Consider the following 20,826-nt stretch of genomic DNA (forward strand, 5'->3'; position numbering starts at 1 on the left):
CTTCACTGGATTTTAGGAGTTTTTGTAGACTGACCCTATAATTTTTAATTTCATGGCCTATTCTAGTTTTCTGTACTTCTGCTCAGTGCTGAGCCCTTTAAGCAGAGACTCACAAGCGACAAATATCAGCACACCACTTAATTGAGGAAGCCGGAGTGTTCCCAGGCCCGCAAGTTGGAGCTCTTTAGTTGGAGTGCGGGGTTTAGACTAGAGAGCTGGTGTTAGGACTCCTCCTCCCCACCACCAGTCAACAACCCCGCCCACCCCCACCAACTTGTTCTGGCCTCTTAGCGCCTTTCTCCAGCCCGCCGGCCCGCCCTTCCTCCGGGTGTCTTAGAGCTGGGCGCAGGAGGCGGGCTCAGCGCTGACGGGCTGCGCCTCTGCAGCCAGAGGGAGGAGGCGGGAAGGCGGGAGGAGGTGGAGGCGGAGGAGGAGGCGGAGGAGGCGGAGGAGGAGGAGGGGGCGGGGACTACGCGGGGCGGTAGCTGGCGCCGAGCGCGGTGGGAGAGGAGAGGGTACCCGGCTGGCTCGGCTGGCGGCCTCTGCCAGGATCTCGGCGCCGCAGTCCTGCGCCTCTCCCACCCCTGTCTCCGGCTCCGCGGCCCCGGGCACGGCGGAGGCAGCGGAGCCCTGGGCCATCGGTAGGTTGCACGGGGACGGCGATTCCGTCTGTAACCTTTTGTGCTGCAGAAAAGGTGGTGGTTATGGGGTGATTGGGGGAGTAGCGGGTTTGCCCCAGTCTCCGATCCCCAGTGCCAGCCCCAATCGCGGCGCCGCCCCTTCCTCTCCGCCTCGTGTCTGGGCCGGGTGCACTATGCCCGCGGTGCTGGGGAAACCCGGCCGGACCAGCTTCTGCGATGGGCGGCGGGGCGGCCCCAGCGTCCCATGGCCTCGGTGGACCGGTTCCCAGGCACCCGAAGGGGAGTGGGGTCTGGTAAACTGGGTGGGGCCCGCGCGGGGTGCGGGGAGCTTGCGGTTCCCTGGCACAGGGGTGGGGCCGGAGACGCTGTGAGTGTGCAGCGCGTGTGAGTGTGCGGGGGCGTGCGCCCCCGTGTGCGCGCGTCGTGCGCTCGCTGGGGAGGTGCGGGGACTCGGCGACCCAGAGCGCCTCTCCCGCGGTGCCGCGGTGCGGAAGTCGGGGCGCGTTGGCGCGCATACTCGCTCCCTCCCTTGGCCGCCGTTCCCGCACCGCGGGGCAGCGGGCCTGGAGGCCCCATTGAGAAGTAGCTTTCCTCTGCCTGGTGCGCCTTTGGCTGCATGCCCGGCAGCGCTCAGGGTGCGACTGCCCGGGTCAGATAGCACCTCAGGGCGAGCCCCGGCGGCCTGATCTCGCCAACCCTCCTCGCCCGGGTTGCAACCCGGTGCGAGGCCGCCCGCGCCCTCCGAGTGTCCGCTGGTGCAGTGGGGGTGGACTGGCCGGCTGTGGCCGCGTGCGAGCGTGTGGATTGGGGCCCGGTCCGAGCCAGAAGCGTAAGCGGCAGATGTCGTCGGGCATTGCCGCCCTCGCCCCACCTGTCGCGGGTGGACTTTGGGGCAGGTGGGAAGCGGAGGAGAGGGTTTTTGAGGCGGGTGGCAGTCAGACCTCCAGCAACGGCCCCATTGTGAAGCTGCCAAACTCTTTCTAGTGGTGGAATCTGCAGGTCTCAGCCAGAAAGGAGATGGGAACGCGAAGGGAATGATGGCCCCGTCCTTTTCCCCTTGCAAGTGTTCCACACCCTTAGGGACTCCCTGCCTCTCCTCCCACCTCAATTTTCAACCCGGTGGGTTAGTGATTTGGGTGGAACCAAGATTTCCGCGCGCGCGTGTGTGTCTGTCTGTGGTGCACAGGTAAAGCTGAAGCTGGGAACTTTTTATTTGAGCAGGAAGAATGGAGGCATTTTACAGTGTGCTTGCCGCTCCTAGCTGAAAGAACAATTCTTGCACATTTCTGATGTTACTAAACTCTTCGTTTTCCTTTTTTTTTTTTTTTTCCAAAGAGCCAACCTGCAAGTTAGGGTTGTTAGTTGTTTTATTTTCTCAAATCCTGTAATGCAGGATTGACACTAGGGAGATAGAAATGACCCTTTTGCAGAGTTTATTTTCCTAGTCATCTCAAAATATAGTATTGGTTATTAATGCAGAAGCTTTTGGCCACGATTTATGATTACATTATTATGTTTAATGAATGTGTCACAGAATCCTCAGTGTTTTAATTATGTAACTGAATGCATTATAAACTTAAAAGCAAAATGAACAGGATGAAATATAAGAGTTAATGAATACAGAGACCTGTTAATTTGGTAACAGTTGATGTATTGAATGAATAGCTTTTGCTAACATTTTAGTTTATTTAATTGCAAATGACAGTAACTATTTCAGTGTATAAGATATAATTATTGATATTATGTAACAGTCAATGAATTTGCTTATTTTCTTTGTATATTTCTGTGTATTTTAGACAGCTATTATAAAATTAACTCAAAAGTATTTAATATGTTGAGAGTAATAAAGCTTTATTTACAGGATTTAAAGTTTCTTTGCTTTTTTGTAGCTGGGGGTCAGGTGAGGGATCAGCTCCTTTCCTCCAGAGAGAACTTTGATTTTCTGCAGCCTAGCAAAATGAGTACCTGGTTTTAAGCTTTCCCAAAGGTTAGCCAATTCCACCGTGTACACCTGTTCCATTTTGATGATGCTTCCTAAGAGGCACATTTCTTGTAAAGGCTGCATGTTGACCTTTAGTTCCACTTACTGTCGGTCATATTTGCAGTGAAACTGAATATTTTTCTAAAAGTAGAAGGATGACACCACGTGATATTAGTAACCTAGGTTTAATTTTTACTAGCAGAAATGGAAAGATAATGAGTGCTACACTTTAAGGGGGTGGATTGCTATTAAAAGAACTGATACTAGAAAGAGAAACACGTTTTTGTCTTACTTAACGAATTATGAGTTATTTTACGAAGTTGGCAAGGTTATTGGTTTGTTTGTAAGGTCAAGGATGGTTTCAGAAAAGTCACACCCTAGTTAACTCTTCTTAAAAAGTATCGATGACTTAGTTTTTTCAAGTTGCAAATGGTAAAGTAAGAGTATTTGAAAGAAACCTCTAAGATGAGCATCTAGGTATAGCTAAACATTTTGTTTTCATTGTTGTGTTGTACTTTGACAGTTAAGCCATTTTATTTCTGCTTAGTATTCAGTTAATATTCCTCCAGAGATGTTTTGTTTCATCTTTTATTTGTTTTTAGTGGTCTTTGAGACTAGTGGTCACAAAATATTTTTACTATTTTGAAAGGAATTTTTAAAAAATTGCTATTTTTTTCCAATTATTGGTCTCTTCTTAAATAGCCAGTCTGTAAATAGAAAGAGACAGGTAGTCTGGCTCTTTTCCTTTTTCTTTTTTCTTTTCTTTTCTTTCTTTCTTTCTTTCTTTCTTTCTTTCTTTCTTTCTTTCTTTCTTTCTTTCTTTCTTTCTTTCTAAATGTTTGATGGGCTTCAGGTTAGGGCTATGAAAAAAATGAAAATAAATGTTTTGGTAGCTAAAATTAGAACTCACAACTTCTACTGTACCAATTTCTTTGCCTAAAATTTGTCTTTTCATAATATAAACTTTAATGATGAATGAGATTTATTTACCAATATTTGAAAGGGCCATGTGCTGGTCCTCATATTTATAATCTTATGATTTGTGACCAATATTATTAAATTTTTTCTTATTGCTGTTTTGTTAGTGATCTGTGCTGAAGCTTGGGATTTACGACTTTTTTGTGTGTGTATGGATTCTGTGTGGACCTAAACATTTCCAAATGGAGCTCTGTATATTTGTATCCCTTTTCTGGGTTCCTAGTGCCATTCAGGTTTACTGTTATTAGATGGATTTATTTCCATGTCTGTCCTCCCCTCTGGCCCAGTCTCAGGCTCTCTCTTTATATGTACACTAGTGCCCGTGCAGTGTGAGGATATATAATAAGACTCAAGAAACATTGTTGAATGACTGCATAAGTGAATACCTAAGTGGGTACACCCAAAGAAGAACTCCGATCTGTATGGGAATTCACTGTTCAAGCAGAAGGGTGTTTCTCTTTTTAAAAGTCATTGCCTTTCCATTGGTATATGTTACTTTTGAGTAGGATAACAAAACAGCCAAACTGAGACAATTTTGAGAGTTAAAGGGGGTTGCTTTAAATAATTATACCAGGGTATTGACTATGAATTGAGATACATAGTCACTCTACTTTTGAAAGGCATTCTTATTTACCTGTGGTAATAACTATCACCTGAGAAATTCGATACATTTGCTGTTTAACGTTTGCAAACTTTTCTATTTGTAGAAGCTCCACTTGCAGTCAAATGTTGGGTGTCTTTTGCTTAGTCACCCATGACTTTCTTATCCAGAAGTCTGTGGGCAGCTCTTGGCCAATGCTTACTTTTTCCTATTTTTATTGCTTATGGGATAATGTCCCACTGCGTTCTGTTTCAGCTTCTTATAACTGGAAACATTTATTATATCCTGTAGCCTTTGCTCTATTTACTTCAGTCTTTGTTTTTATGCAGCATTTAGTCTGTCTTCTAAGAATTTCACATGGATTCCTTTTCCTCTTGCTGACTGTTTTTGAGAGGAAATCTGTTGATATCTTTCCAAACCTTCAGTGTTCAGAACATTGGCCAGAATCAATTGCAAGCAGTAGAGAATTAGAGATTTTTAAAGTATTCTAAAAATGTGTGTTATTTGGAAGGTACATGTTTTGGGGATTTTTATATTACAATCTTTTAATTGTTTTAAGTGGGAGATGGGGATAGAACCCTTACTGTAATTTTGTAGTAGATTATGGGTTGTGTCTTAAAGAAAAGGTATATTTTTATACTAGTTCGTTTCTGGTCTTGTTCTTTTTATTTGTTTTTCCCTCTTCTCCTCCTCCTCCTCCTCCTCTTCCTCCTCCTCTTCCTCTTCCTTCTCCTCTTCCTCCTCCTCCTACAAAGCAGTAAGCAGAGTCAAAATTAGAAAAAGTGAGAATGTAGTGGAGCTTCTGCACTTTGGTTTTGCTTGTGCTGTTCCCTTGGACATTGTGTTTATATTCTATTTTTGGCTTGGCACTGGCATAATAGGAATAATCAGTTACTACTCTTTGTTTACTATGAAATTACCGACCATTTCCTAGATTTACACATCAGCTCCAGTGCAAGAGTTGGATAATATCTTTAAGGCTCCTCTGCTTTCAAATCCAGACTGAAGTTTTAGTTGATTTCTTTCTTTTGGTGTTGAAAAACTCTTTGGAAGTTTAAATATTTTTCTAATACATTTACAAGCTTGAAAAGAAGAATATGTCACCAAATACACAAGGCAAATTATATGAAAGTTTGAATAAGATTTAAGACTATCAAAACTATTCTTTAGGATTAAGACATTCAGATCTTTCTAATGTTCCTCCTGCTTGTTTTTCAATTGACATTTCTAAAAGTATAAATGAAATCTATCCCACTTTGTGATAGATGTAGTCTTGAGAAATGAAGCAGAAATATGTAACTATATTTGATATCCAACCTTATAACCAGACGGTATTGGTTGATACATTTTTTCTGTCTTATAATTTATGATTTTAGAAAATATAAGCTCATAGGAGAAAGAGTCCATGATTCAGAAAACTTTTGTATGAGACTCTCCACAATGTGCCACCAAATCCTAATATTTTTCAAGTTGGAAGTAACCTTGCAGCTAAGTAGTTCCCCCAGCCATTTCACAAATGAGGCAATAAAGCTTTTAGATAAAGTGCCTCCCCATACACTTAAAATAGAATTTCATTTATAGAAATTAATTGATGTACATTTTGCAGGATCATGATTATTATGTAAAAGGCTATGCTTATGGTCTTATCATTGAACAGAGGCCAATTGGGGTTCCAATTCCTGCTCTGACTCTCATGTAGTATCACCTGAAAGAGTACTTTAAAATAAGGATACTACTAAACAGTACTTTAAAAATGGAATAATAATATTTTCTTCATGGAGTAGTTAAGATTAAATGATATAAATTATATATAGCTTTTGACATATGGAAGATGCTAAAGAAATGTTAGTTTTAAAAATTCCTCTTTCCCATTAAAAGTCCATTAAATAAGAAATGAAGATGAATGTTATTTGTATTGGGGAAATTCTTTGGGATAATTATATTAAATATTTTGTCTATAGATAACAATTTTTTTACAATTTACTGTGTGTTAAAACCAGAGGCTTCATTGGTGGGGTAGAATCAAGGCTTAATTTTTAAGATTTTTTTGGTTACCCGATTTAAGAATAGTTGGTGGCAAAAGACATGAAAGGGAGTGTTTCTGTTATCTACATCTGAAGAAGCTACAAAGGCTGATAAACATGCTAGTTTCTTGGAATGACAGTTCTTGGTGCATTAGCTCCTTCCATTTTCTCAAGCTAAAGAAGCACATATTAAATTTAGTAATTATCTATTTCCTTTGGATGAAACTCTCCTGTACTGGTAAGGAAAGTAATAAAGTTACAAACTTCTTGCCTTTTTTCTTGCAATTGGTCTTTCGTTTGATAAGGTATTGTAAATGTTGCCACTTCTCGGGCTCTGTGCACCTGCATAGGTAAAATCAATCTACTAGCCTCATTTGACACCCCTCCAACTGCTTCTGTTGTTGAACACAACCGAAAACCAACAACCAAAGAAACTGTTACAGGTGGAAAAGGACTTTGGAGGGTATTCCTCGTCTCAGCAAATTAACCCTATTAACTAGGGAGGTAGGAGATAAAGATAGATTATCTTACACATTAACTTCCCAGGTAAGAGAGGGAAGGCACAGAGGAGATGCTAGAAACCTTAAGTAAGGTGGTAACTATAAAAAAGTGCTTTTTCAGACACTTGTCTTTTTTTGTTGTGTTATCCAAGAAACTTCTAATCATTTGCCTCACGTCAGTCTTATGAAAGATTTACATTGTTGCTGCTTTATGGCTAAAATGGGTCGATACCAAAAATTAATTGCATAACAATAGCATCACACATTGTAAAGAGCTTTGCAGCATGTAAAGCATTCACCTACCTCATTTCATTTGATCCATCAAACAACTGTATTGGGGGGGGTTATTATGGTCTTCATTTTAGAGATTGATATTTATGCAGGGTCAAGAGGCAGAGTTCTTAGCAAAGCCAGAGTTAGGAACTATGGCCTGTACTTTTGATCCTAGCCTGAGCATTATTTTTTTTTGCATAGAGTACTGTGAATCGGTTGAACACATGAATAGGACTAGGATGGTGAAACTAATACTTATTACCTTAATTTTTCTTGTCTCTTTATTTAGCCCAGTTAGCTACTCCTAGTCTCTAGGTAGAATTTAAGCAACAGAGCACAGAGAAATACACGATAAAATGTTTGAGGATGCATTTAGGTGAACAAACTCAACATTAATTGAATTAATTAATTATTGGATCCTATATAACCTATACTTGATGTTACTACCTCCTGCTAGTTTCATTCTCTTTTGTAGTTAGAATTGATATCATGTTACAAATTGTGTTACTTGTTAAATTAAAGGTTTATTTTTGTATTTCATGTTTAGTACCTGGAGTAGAACAGAAAAATTATTATGTCTGTGTTCCCTTGGGACTCATTGGAAATTGTACAGTGACATCTTCTGGGATTTAGTCTGGTAAGTTATATTTTGCTTTTTCTGTTTGTTAACAGTTGTATGAACACAATACCATAATGTGGTTTTTAAAGACTACAGAAATAAACAAGTGAGTGTGAAATGTCAAGTGAATGTGTAATGTCGGTGTATTATTGCAAATACGTATACTCTAATTACACATTTTTAATGGTGAGAAATGAAATTATTGTTGCAGTATGCAAATATTATTTTATTTGAAATGTTTGACTAAGTTTTCCTTCCTTTAAATTTCTTTAATATAAAGATCTTATGAAATAATATTTCAAAGTGTAGTAGTTAGAGATAGTTGCTCCAATTTGGGGCAAATTTTAGTAAAAACATTAATCTCCAAACATTGCTGAAATAATTTGCAAAAAATTCTGGTTATATATTATCATACGTAAAGAATGAGCTAACAGGTGTCTGAAAGGAGCATTATTTTCATTTAGTCATATAGCAGTTCAGTGAAAATGTGACATTCTTTTTATCACACCCTGGATTTAAACTGTTAAAAATATGCAATGCTGTTTTCTTCCTTTAGTTGTCTTTTTTCAGTGTGTCATCTGTGTGTCTTTGCTGACATAGTTGTCCATGTGGCTCGAAGTCTTTGAAGGGAAAAAAGAAATTCCTAATGATCTATGGTAGCTCTTCAGCATTCTCAAGACTGTATTAGGGTGACTCCGTGCTTTGGTGTGTCATTCTACTTGGCCGTTATCTTTGTACATCCTTGCTTTGAATTATGTAGAGAGGTCATAATCCTTGGAAAAGGCAGAGTTTCATAATAAGTAATTTCTAAATTTCTAGTCAGCAGCAGAATGATTCAAAGGAATGGTAGGGAAAAACAAATACTTTAACCTCATTAAGTAGATAAAACCTATTACTTTTATGAAAATGCATTTTAGAACATTGGAAAAATGGAAACATTACTAAAATTTTCAGTTTTGAGGAAAAGTGTAAGAAGTTTGAAAAACATAGTACAAAGTACTTTGAGAGGATATTGAATACAAAATAATGTGGCCTGGTCACTGACTCAGCTAATAGAAATAAATCACAAAACTAGAGCAAGTGCGTAGAAGCTACAGCAATATATGTGTGTGTATCTATGTCTATCCATCTATCTCTGTATATACCTATATTTGTACAGTTAGTTGTTCCTTGGCATTCATGGGAGATTGGTTCCAGGACTTCCCCCAGATACCAAAATCTGATGATATGTAAGTCCCTGATACAAAAATGGCATAGTATTTGCCTATAACCTATGCACATCCTCTTGTATACTTTAATCTAGAGATTACTTATTATACCTATTACAATGTAAATGTTACATAAATAGTAGCTGCACTAAATTGTTTAGGGAATAATGACAAGAAAAAATTCTGTATGTATTCAGTGTAGATGTAATTTTTTGCTTTTTCAATTATTTTCTCTCTGTGGTTGGTTGAATCCATGGATGCAGAAGCTGTGGAGACAGAGGGTTGACCGTATATATGCATGTACATACAGATATATGTTTAAATAAATCGACATTCTAGCAGAGCTGCACAAGGTGAAATGAATCATCTTGGGAGGTAGTGAGTTACCTGTCACTGCAGGTGTTCAAACATACAGTGGACAACTATTAAGATTCCTTTTGATTCCGAAATTATATGGTACAAAAAAATTTAAAATTTGGAGGACCATCTGAAACTTGGAAATATGTGACAGAGTTCATTTATTTTTTAATGTCAGGTTTATTGAATTATTACTTAGTACAATCCATCCTTTTAAAGTGTACAGTTTGATGCATTTTGACAAATGTATCCAGTTATGTAATGACCACTACAGTCAACCAATAGAATATTTTCATCACCTGCCAAAATTCCCTTTCTCCCCTTTGTAGTTATCCCTTCTCCCCACCCTAGCCCTTGGCAATTAATGATTGATTCTAGCCAATAGTTTTGCCTTTTCCAGAGTGCCACGTAAGTGGAAACATGTAGTATATAGGTGTAGTATCTGCTTCTTTCACTTAGTATTTTCCCAGATTGTTCCACTTCATTGCTGAGTGGTATCCATTGTAGGGATGGACTGCAGTTTGTTCATCTCTTTCCCTGTTGATAGATATTTGTATTTTTTTCTAGTTTCGGTGTTTGTGAATGAAGCTGTCATAAATATTCACATTCAGGTGTTTGTATGGACATGTATTTTCATTTTTCTTGGGTTAGATATCTTTGAGTATGGTGGCTGGGTTGTTTAATGAGAATTTATTCAACTTTATAAGTAAATGCTAAACTGTTCTCTAAAGTAGCTGCACCTGACAAAGGCTTCTAAGTACCTAAAATAACTACGCCAGTGTATGCAGATGAAGGAGCCTGATTCTCATTCAGCACAGATTTATTTTTATATTATATGCAGTTTTAACACGTTTGGTTAACAGATATTTCCAGCCCACAGTGGATTAGGAACAGTAAATTAGAAGACCTAGGGGTAGGTTGTTAGCAATTATAAGCAGCCAAAAATTATGTTCACCAACATGACTATACAGTAATTACTGATTAAAAACAAAGCAGGGACTTACAAGAGTGAAACTCTTCTATCTGATAAGTTCTATCTGACAAGTTCCCAAACCTAGATGCATATTAGAATCACCTGGGAATCTTTTACAAATTGCAGAACCCGGGCTACAGCCCAGATCAGTTAAATCACAAATCTGGGATGGAACACAGACATCAGCAGTTTTTGAAGCTCCTTGCCTGATTCTGGTGTGTAGACAAGTTTGGGAACCACATGCTAGAAGCACACAGCATGGACTTGGAGCCAGGGAGCCTGAGTTGTAATTATGGGCATTAACTACCTGTATAGCTCTGGGCAGGACCCTGTCTTCGTGATTTCAGTGTCTTCTCTATATTTGGAGGTAGAGGTTCCGGGTAGGTTATGTCCAAGATGATTCTGGCATTAAAACTGTATCACTCTAGCCAGGGGCGGTGGCTCGCACCTGTAATTCTAGCTACTTGGGATGCTAAGGAGGGAGGATTGCTTGAGACCAGCCTGGGTAACATAGTGAGACCTCATCTCTAAAAGTATAAAAGAAAGAATTAACCAGATGTGGTGATGCACACCTATGTCCCAGCTGCTTGGGAGGCTGAGGTGGGAGGATCGCTTGAGCCCAGGAGTTTGAGGCTGTAGTGAACTATCATTGCGCTATTGCACTCCAGCATGGGTGACAGAGCAAGACGCTGTGTCTAAACAAACAGACAAACAACAAACACAAAAATAGGTGACTCTAGATATCATAGATATCACTGGACTGGTATTAGCCCTGCTTAGGAGACCCTGTTTCCCCCAAAATGGCTCTATTCGAATGGTTTGATTCAAGTACCTCTTGAAAAGGATTTTCTTAACATGGTGACATTTTTATTCTGTATATTTAAAATGGTTATGTTGATATCTGTTTTCTCTTATATGGTATTGCTGTATGTTGCTAAAAAAAACAGTGAAAGCATATGGAGCAGTGTTTTGATAACTGGGAGTGAATTTTTTTATAATCTTATTTTAAAAAATTCTCAGAATGCAATTTCAAAAAGAATTCTTTGTATAGCAGTTTTGAAACTTACTAGCTATTTTCAGAGCTGGTCTAAGGAGCTAAGGCATCTAGATCATATTTTCAAAATGTTGCTCTTTGTGCCAAATAGATAGGAAGCTTGGCCTCTTGAAGAGTGTTCAAAGCTGTGCAGATTTCATACAGGTCTACTCTCTTGACTGTTCTTCCTGGTGCACGGGGTTCCACTCACGTGTGTTATGGTTTGGACCTGTTTGCTTTAGTCTCAGCCAGAATACTGGTATTGGGGTATTGAATGCTGTATCTAATGCTTTTGAAATGTACACTGTATGTATTTTTCTAATATATATAAATGAAATGTTATCTTCCTTTTTTGAAGGAAAATTTGCATTTAGTTTGTAAATTTCTTTAAAGAGTGTCTAAGTGTTTTTTAAGTGAGAATAATATCAGGAGATTTGAGGTCAAAGAATGGCGGTCATGTCCCTTTCATTTATCTTTTTCTTTTTGAAAAAATCAAACACATCAAACAAAAGGAAGCACATCATCTTCCTTTCTTCTTTTGATAATTCCTATTTCTAAGCAATAAGAGGAGAAACAGGCACTCTTCTGATGAGTGTATAGATTACACTCTTTAAAAGTGTTTACATTAATTTTTAGTTATATAAAGTAATACATTATCCACATAAAAACCAGAAGCATTATTAATAAAGTTTTGTGGTAATTGCTATAGAAACCTACAAAGTACATGTTCTTTGACTCAGCATTTTTACTTCTGGAATTTTCTGCAGAAATATTCATGTGTGTCTGTGTGTACTCTTGCATGTTTTCATTGTAGAAGGAAGTAATCACTCACTCTCACATTTGTAAATACTCAGGAAAAGGAAGGATATACCAAAATATTAATAGAGATTTCCTCAAGATATGTCCGGCATTGGTAGGGGGTGAAGAATGATTTCGCCATTTATAGTACATCATTATGAATTATTTGGACTGGATAGCTTTCAGTTTGCATGTATTGCTTTTACTGATTTCAAAAACAATAACAAGAGAAAGCAATCCTTTGAGCAGGTTAGTGGGGTAAGAAAAAGGTAGAAAGTATCTGGAAGGGAAAAGTGGTTATAAAAAATGTTTGTTGACTCGAAGACTTCTTTGAGATATCTCTGTATGGTTAAAGAAATTAACAACTAGGATGGTGCCCTAGGCTTTGAGCCTAGTGAAATAATTTTTGTTTCTTGGAGTGTGTCACTGACTCAGACACCCAGTAGCATAGGAGCTGACTGTGGGCAATATCTGGATGTATCTTGGTGTTAAGTCACATTCTCAGCTTTTTGGAACCTTTGCTTTTCTTTCTCTCCATGAGAATTACATTGTACCCTACCTTTGCCACATCCCTCCTGTCATAAAAAATATGTTTGATAAACTAATTCAGTCTGTAATAGAGACAAATAAAGGTGTTTTAAGAGAAGATGGCAAAAACAAGCAATATTAAACTTGGTGGAATGAGTCTAACAAGAGAATTTCATGCCTTTGACATCTCAGCTAAAGGTTCGAGGAGTTGGAATTTTTTTAGCAGGCATGCTACTGATGTATAAATGAACTCTATATATAGGAAAGCTAATGAAGCAATTAATTTTTTGAGTTTCTTAGATGAAATACAGGTGTTAGGATACAGTGTTTCTCAAAAAGAATTATTTCTATAGCATTTGTCAGACGTATCACCTGTTTTCAAAGCTGGTCTAAGGAGACAAGGGCATTTAGGTTATATTTTCAAAGTATTGGTATTTATGCCCCAAATTTAGATTTGGCCTCTCAGAGAGTATTCAGACCTATGCAGATTCTATAAGGGTCATAGGCTTTTGAACGTGCTTATCCTGGTACACCAGGTTCTCCTATACATGTGTTGTAATTTGGACCTATTTGCTTTAGTTTTAGCCAAAATTTACAATTTCATTCTGTATCCAATGCTTTAAAAAATGTGTACTGTGTACATTTTTTAAGAATTAGTGTTACCTTTGTCATCTAGTTGGATCCACATAAATTTCAGCAATATAGAAGCATCTATAAACATTGCCAAATCTTTCATGTTTTATAAATACATTGGTACCATTGTTACTGGTTGGATTGTGAGAGAATTTGATATTGAAGACCTTAGGTGTCATTTGAAAAGTTGTATTGTTCCTGGTACTTTTTAAGAAGCTCAATTTTAAAAGCATTGTTCAATTACAAGTTGACTTTTCTATTCTTGTTTCATTTTCTGTTTTAGCTTCTTCTCTGCACAGACATTTTGCTGCTTCTGTAATTACAACATTAATACTTTTTCTGTTTTCTACTTACAGTCTATTTTTGCTTTAAACTATATATAAAAGGCATTAATGGAAGCAAGAAAGGTATCTTTGATCTCTGGGTTTTAGTGCGCTGAAATGAAGCAGGTGGCATTAGACCTGATTTCTTGACTCACAGGCTATTCTTATTGATGTAGTGGGAAGTGTGGCACCTGTTGCGTGGTACCTGTAGTAGTATTTATGAGAGTGCTTTGTGATTGTTTATCTTGGCAGCAAGCTTTTTGGATACAAGGTTTATTTGACAATATGAAACAAAATGCTGAGTCATGAATAGTCTTATTAAAAAACACAAGCCTGTAAGCAGTTTTTTTCATGGTAAAACCTGAAGAATATTCTGCTAAACACAGGCCACCTCCAGTTATAGTCACCGTAGCTGAGTTTCCTGATGAATGTCTTTCAATAAGAAATTTTGCTGTGGAAAATGTTGGACATCTGTATGTCTGTATATCTGTCTTTAGTGTCTTCCCCCCCGCCCCCCCGCCCCCAGAATTCTGGAGTTAGGAGGTACCTAGACTTCTTCCTCTGCAGATGGGACAGTATCTAAAGTGCTTCTGCCCCCGTTGTAAAAATGACCTGAGCAAGTTGGTTCTGTAACTGATCTCAGGATCTTGCTTCAGTATTTAAATATAGTCAAGAAATTCTCAGGAATGTAGTAGCATAAGTTTTGTTTTCTGTCACACGGAAGAATGGGAGGTATGCTGCTTATTCAGCATTCAGCCCAACTACAAATGAAATATTTGACAATGAGGGCTGGCTTTTCTGAAACCCAGCCTCTACCTAGCTTTCTTGGTGCCGCGTAGTAGATGCTTTTAGAAGGGCAATATATAAGTAAAAAGAATCCTTTAGAAAAACAGAAGCCGTTTGTGAGGGTCTTGTTTCCAGTGTTCATGTTCCTACGTGAATATCGAGACCTGAAGTTGTTCTTGTACATATGGCAGTATATTGCGGAGACCAATGAACCACCCAATGAACTGTTAGTTTTGAGAAGACACTATTTGTAGTTTGGAGCAAAAATACTGATGTTTGATAGCCAAAAAGTACAAACAGTTTTCCAGCTCTGAGAATTGCTCATCAGAAGTTCAGCAGATAGCAGCTATATAATTATATTTAAAGTCAGCCTTTTCATGTTCCGGCGCCTTGAGACTCTCCCGCAGGAATCTTCCCTGGAATACTGACCTGTTTTGCATTGACTTTAGTTGCTCCGTTGAGTATTTATGTTGGAGGATATTAGAAATGCTTACTCCTTCAACTTTCTGGTTAGAATGCGTTTTCCATAGTGAATGTTTTGTCTACCTCAGTAAAATGTGGTAGATTTCATATGCCAGACTGCCTGGTTGAAATTTCCAGAGCTCTTAAACCACATCTGTATCTTCTACTTAACAACCTAGGTTAAATCGTCGTCTACCAGGTTGATGTGTGAAGATCCTATTTGGATAGTTCTCTTCTCAAGCCATTTTTTTTATGGTGCATTTGGCTGTTGGAAACTTAACTGATGAGTTACTCATCTAACAGTAGTGTCTATTTCATATCAAATCAGATTTTGACCTTTACACGTGTCTTCACATTTCTAATTTTCCAGGTACTTCCAATATTTTCTAGCTAATATATTATTTCTGCCTATTTCTCTAAACTGTTGTGTCCTTCTAGGCTTTATCTTCAACCCCCAAGGATTCTCAGGATTTCTGACAGTTTACCTTGATGCAGCAGGATTGGCTTAGTATGGCGACAAACCTTTGATGATTGTGTTGCCCTCAGAAACCTGTGTCCACTCCTCTTTACTGCAACTTTGTGCGCTATTAACTTGCTTAGCAAATTTTTTTCCCTCATAGACAAAAAAGATGAATTTTAGCCTCGCTTCTGCATGAATTTTTACCCAATTTGGAATGTGTGGGGTCTGAAGTCATAGATTTAAAGACATTTATAATATACCAAATGAGAATGCAGTAAGCTGCCTGGTGGAACTCCATGAGTTGTCACGGAGTGCCAGATTTGAAAGAGACCTAGACCAGAGTCTCAGAGCAGACGGACAGCTTGAGTGTCACTGCCTTGGTGACTCTCCTTGGGTGTGGTGGCCAGTCTGTGTGTGTGTGTGTGTGTGTGTGTGTGTGTGTGTGTGCCCTATTCTCCATGGCCCTGGTTATTTTTTTGCCTCACTGACCCTCCTCTCCTTTTCAGGATAAAGTATCAGAGAAACAGCTGCCAGTCAGGTTATGTAGGTTGGAGGCCTTGGCTATGTCCTCTTGTATTCTTTCTGGGTTACAAAATTAATGAGAAAGGAAGGATAAATTTGTCATTTGGCTCCAAGTTAATATTTGTTTGTTTAGCATAAAAATTTGTTGAGGCTTCGTATGGCTCTCTAAAGTTTATTAGCTGAGAAGTCTTATGTGCATATCAGAGTAGCTGGTAGTCACCTGATATTCCAATCCTATCAATGGAGAAATAAATTTCCTCAAATATAATTTATTTTATATAAATAATATAAATACACTATAATATAGTTTATTTTTACATTAAAAAATAATAAAGCTGATTAAATCTAAAAGGGTTCAGGGACTAGAGTATTTTGGTGACATAAACACAGGAAATAGTCTACGATTGAGAATAAATAGTGAGTAATACCATATAGATCCTTTGGCATTGCTTTCTCTCAAATACTGTAATAAATGTTTGTTTTCAGTGGGGATCATAGGGAGCACAGGGTGGTATCTGGTAACTTCACAATCTTCTAATGAAGGAAATTAGAACATGCATGTGGAGGAATAACGTGCTGTTTTTTGTTTTTTGTTTCTTTTTAAAACAAAGCTTTCTAATTGCTTGGGTTTTAAATGATTACCCAAACTTTAAGAAATACTTCAATAGGAAGTGGCTGTCTAGTAAAAAGATTCATAAGAGTTATTTAATAAATTTTTAAGTAAATTTTTTGTCTTAAAATCAGTTGATGTCATTTTTATTAGCAATCTGAGATACTGAAAACCATGTTATCCACTTCCAATTAAAAAGCAAGTACAAATACTTTCTCAGAAATGAAACGGTCACTATTTCCCTTAGTATTTTAGTTTCCCAAATTTGATCTATCTGTAGCTTTCTAGGAACCTAGCCACCATTTGTGCTATTTCTTGTCAATGGAGCTTTCTAAACTATGTATTGTAATAATCTTAAGGAATAATATTAATATTCATTGTGAATTATTCTGCCATTTATGAAACTATTGAAAAGTACAGCATCTTGGGTATTGCAAAACAGAATGTCAAGCCTGTGGTATATTTTATGATTAAATAGTCAAATTAAAATGACATCTGTTGTTTTATACATTTTTAGTATTAAAAATTATGTGATATATTGGATTTAGCATTAACTTTTAAACTATAAAATGATATTCTTTAAGTCACTGGGGATATGGAAGGAAGAACATTTACAAGATTTGGGGGAACCTTCCCCTAAGACTCCTCATACTCTATGAATAGTTGTTTTAAGTCTAAATTGGATTCCTTGCAGAAATTCGTCAGCTCAATCAGCTTTATTATATGTTCCTTAAAGACAAATTGAAAAGAATTGCAGGTGTCAAGAGCTAAACACTTTAACTTAAATAATGGAAAAATTTAACTTTCAAGCCAGAAATATTTTATGTGTTCTTATGAAACTATGTATGATTGCTCTCGTTTCTTAATGCTGAGATCTGTATTTGACTCACTTGATATTGCATTAAGGAATAAACTTTATGTGATTGAATGGAGTGCTGCATTTAGAGAAGTATTATTGTTGTTGTTTTCTGTTTGCTTCTCCTTCTGAACTTTTTCATAGTACATCAGACTTTAACTTGCCTTTCGATTCTTAAAAGCAAACAGGTAGTTGTCATTTCATGCTCGCTCTGAAACGTTTAGTAGACATAGATACATGTCAGTGGTACATTGACTGTCTTTCAGGCAAGTTTACTTCATGCTCCCTGAGCATTCTAAAAGGACCTGGCCTGGCCCAAGTCTCTGTGCATTATATTCTTCTAATCTAAGTCTGTTTACTTTTAGGATTGTGCAGACTGGTGCTTAAAATGGAAGTCGATATTAATGGAGAGTCTAGAAGTACTCTGACCACCCTGCCCTTCCCTGGGGCCGAGGCCAACTCCCCGGGAAAGGCAGAGGCAGAGAAGCCCCGGTGCTCCAGCACACCCTGCTCCCCGATGCGGAGGACCGTGTCAGGCTACCAGATCCTACACATGGACTCTAACTATTTGGTTGGCTTCACGACTGGTGAGGAACTCCTGAAGTTAGCTCAGAAGTGCACAGGAGGTGAAGAGAGCAAGGCAGAAGCCATGCCATCCTTACGCTCCAAACAGCTAGATGCAGGACTTGCCCGTTCCTCTCGTTTGTATAAAACCAGAAGTAGGTACTACCAGCCATACGAGATTCCAGCTGTCAATGGCAGGAGGCGAAGGCGGATGCCCAGCTCAGGAGACAAGTGCACTAAATCTTTACCTTATGAACCTTATAAGGCCCTCCATGGGCCTCTGCCTCTTTGTCTTCTTAAAGGTAAGAGGGCTCACTCCAAATCTCTGGACTACCTCAATCTAGATAAAATGATCAAGGAGCCAGCTGACACGGAAGTGCTACAGTACCAGCTTCAACACCTAACCCTCCGAGGGGACCGTGTGTTTGCTAGGAATAATACATGAATGACTTGCAGAGAGCTTAAACCAGTTTAGGTCAGCCTACGCTTGGCTGGAAAAAACCCACTGCTGTACTCTGTACATGACTCTTCACACTATAGATGGTTATATCAGCTAAGTGTTCCTGGAACATAAAAATTGTCTGGATCAAATTTGAATACAGGAATGAAATCACAGGTACTTGGGGGGGGATATCATTCTAGAGCACGCAACTGCAAAGAAAACAGAATGTTGACTGTTAGTTTGTATAGCTTTTTAGCTAGGAAAAAAAGGCTTTGGTACAGTAATTTCATCTTTATGATTCTGACACTCAAATTGGGAATGTTATCTGCTTGATTGTTGCTGACTTGATATGATTCATTAGAAATTTATATCTTAAGTACTCAAGTACTTCTTGAATCTCTGTATTTTACTATAAAATGTATGTAATGATTTGTTTTATGAAATTTAGAACTTGAACATTGCTGAATTGGACCACTTTTTATTTTTAAATATTGAGTTTAAATATTTTATAACTGGTTTTGCACTGAAAAAGTTAACATTTCAGATTGACAACAGAGTAATCTTTCTTCACTTGCCTCAATAATATTATTGAGCAATGAATTTTTTATTTCCGCATGGAAAGTTATTGATCTCTATGGCTGTAAAATATTTCTTTATAGCGTTATTAAAGTGTGTCTTAATAAAATTAAATTTGGGATACAAAGTATTTATTTTACAATGGGTGGGCGGGGGAAGCTTTTCCAGAAAGTTTCCAATGTGATGTTTTCATAAGTTGAAAAAACTCTCCTTAGTGCTTATTTTCTAACTTAAAATTCACCTGGAACTTTAAATTGGAAAGGATTCTTTTAATTGTGGATTATAGGCATAATACTGTTTGCATCTGAATTTTCTGTAAGTGAATAAAACTTTTAATAGAGGAACTCATGATTTGTACTATCGAATGATTAAACTAAGTATGAAGTGATACCATTCAGCATGGCATCAGGTCATTCCAGTTTTAGTTCTGTGCAACACAAGCACTCACTGAAATTCCAGTTTCTAGGATTAGCGTAGGAGCCTAACGTGCTTCTACAGTTTTAATGGGTTAATCCTGGATTACTTAACAATTTATGTCAATTGCACTGGTTTAATTTGTTGCTAAAGAAATAATGCCCTGGCTTTAGTAACAAATACAGCTCAACTATTCTTGAATATATTTTGAAAAAAAAAAATGTATGTAACTTACCTTTTGTAAACGTTCTATTTCTTTTTTCCCCCATTTTTGACTCTTAAAGGTGCAATTTATTACTGAATTGGGATTTCTGGCAGCATAGAACTGCTTACTTTTTATTTTGGGGTCTGTGAGTTTCTTAGGTGTTAGCAATCTTGCTTATATAATAAGAACACCTTTTAATTAATGAGTGGGTCATTCCTGGTGCAATTGTGATTTTTCTTTAGCCAGAATGAATGGCAAACTCTATTTAGAGCAAAGTAAGTATTAGAAAACCCTAGGAACTCTTAATCAACGTTTATTACACTTTCATTAAGGCAAACTATGTGAAAGAGCCTTGGGGAAGTTGGCCCATATCTTACTGAGTTGATCAGATTTCTCGCTGGGCTGGAAATGTTTAGCTGTTGTATATTTTAAAGTAAATTGCACCTTTGTAACATATTGTATTGATGAATGATCACTAAGATTAGCTATATCTATACAGTCATTAGTTTGACAAGAAATAGAATCCTGTCAGATGCCAAAGAGTGGGATTTTTACGTTTAATGATTAAACACCATTATTTATTGACAATTTACCCTGTGGAACTGTATTATTTCTAACTATGAAATAAAGGGGTGATGTAAACACACATTGTTGTGTGGTGCTTTAAACTAGGTCCACCATCAACAGGCTACTTACTGTTCAAGAATTCCACTGAATTCCACTTAAAATATCTTATTTTAAGGCCCTATTTTTGTTAAACAAAACAGTGACAACAACAGAACTATTTACTTATGATGCTCATTGGCATTTTACGATAAAAGATGTATTCATGGCAATGATATGTATTCAGCCTATTAGGAAACACAACTGGTTACCTGTGAGACCTGTTCTGCCCATGTGCCTAAGTTTCTTAATAATAGCTAAATAAAAATGTGTAGCTTTTTTGTTTTGTTTTGTTTTTTCCTGAAAGACAGGTGAAACTCTGTGGCAAAAATAAAGGGGTTAATAGTATGAGATATGGCATACTTACTCTTTTCTGATTAGTAAAGCTGTATAATTTTAAACTTGGTTTTCTAGAAAGAAAGTTTGAAACTCTAGGTCAGTAGTTTTCACAATGTGTTTGCAGAACCCCTTTATTAGTTCAGTCTTACTTTGTCTGTACCTCATGGAATGGTAGCCTATGGTAGGTAGGAACCAATTTAAAAAAAAAAAAAAAGGATAGGCTGGATGTCTTTTAGTTGAAAAACAATCCCTTTTGACATGGTTTCTATTTTTTAACTTTTTCATTCTTTATTCAATTTAATATTCCATACTAAATAGGGCACACTTGGCCAGAATATACCTGATGATATTATCTTACTGCTCTTGCCCTTAAATATTGCAGCACTATATAACTTTACTTTTTTTCTTCTTTTGCAAAAGTACCATTTGTTTGAAGCTCAGATGATGCATAAAGCTG

At 37.9% G+C, this 20,826-nt stretch overlaps 1 protein-coding gene across 4 annotated transcripts; it reads left to right on the forward strand.

Moving 5' to 3' along the window:
• The first annotated feature begins 440 nt into the window (after window positions 1–440).
• On the forward strand, window positions 441–20,013 carry MACIR (macrophage immunometabolism regulator). 4 transcript variants are annotated; one of them, XM_003899962.4, is made up of 3 exons: window positions 441–641; window positions 7,546–7,635; window positions 17,532–20,013. In XM_003899962.4, the coding sequence occupies exon 3, from the start codon at window positions 17,555–17,557 to the stop codon at window positions 18,173–18,175; it is 621 nt and encodes a 206-aa protein (XP_003900011.1). In that variant the 5' UTR covers window positions 441–641; window positions 7,546–7,635; window positions 17,532–17,554; the 3' UTR covers window positions 18,176–20,013. The 4 variants fall into 4 exon arrangements, with proteins under 4 accessions (XP_003900011.1, XP_009207109.1, XP_003900012.1 ...); XM_009208845.4 differs by lacking the exon at window positions 441–641 and adding an exon at window positions 1,011–2,628; XM_003899963.5 differs by lacking the exon at window positions 441–641 and adding an exon at window positions 1,011–1,537.
• The last annotated feature ends 813 nt before the right edge of the window (window positions 20,014–20,826 follow it).

Source organism: Papio anubis, chromosome 5, assembly GCF_008728515.1.
Source record: "Papio anubis isolate 15944 chromosome 5, Panubis1.0, whole genome shotgun sequence".
NCBI classification, from domain to species: domain Eukaryota; kingdom Metazoa; phylum Chordata; class Mammalia; order Primates; family Cercopithecidae; genus Papio; species Papio anubis.

Coding starts and splice junctions, on each gene's coding strand:
- MACIR (XM_003899962.4), top strand. CDS start 17,555: ATGGAAGTCGATATTAATGGAGAGTCTAGAAGTACTCTGACCACCCTG.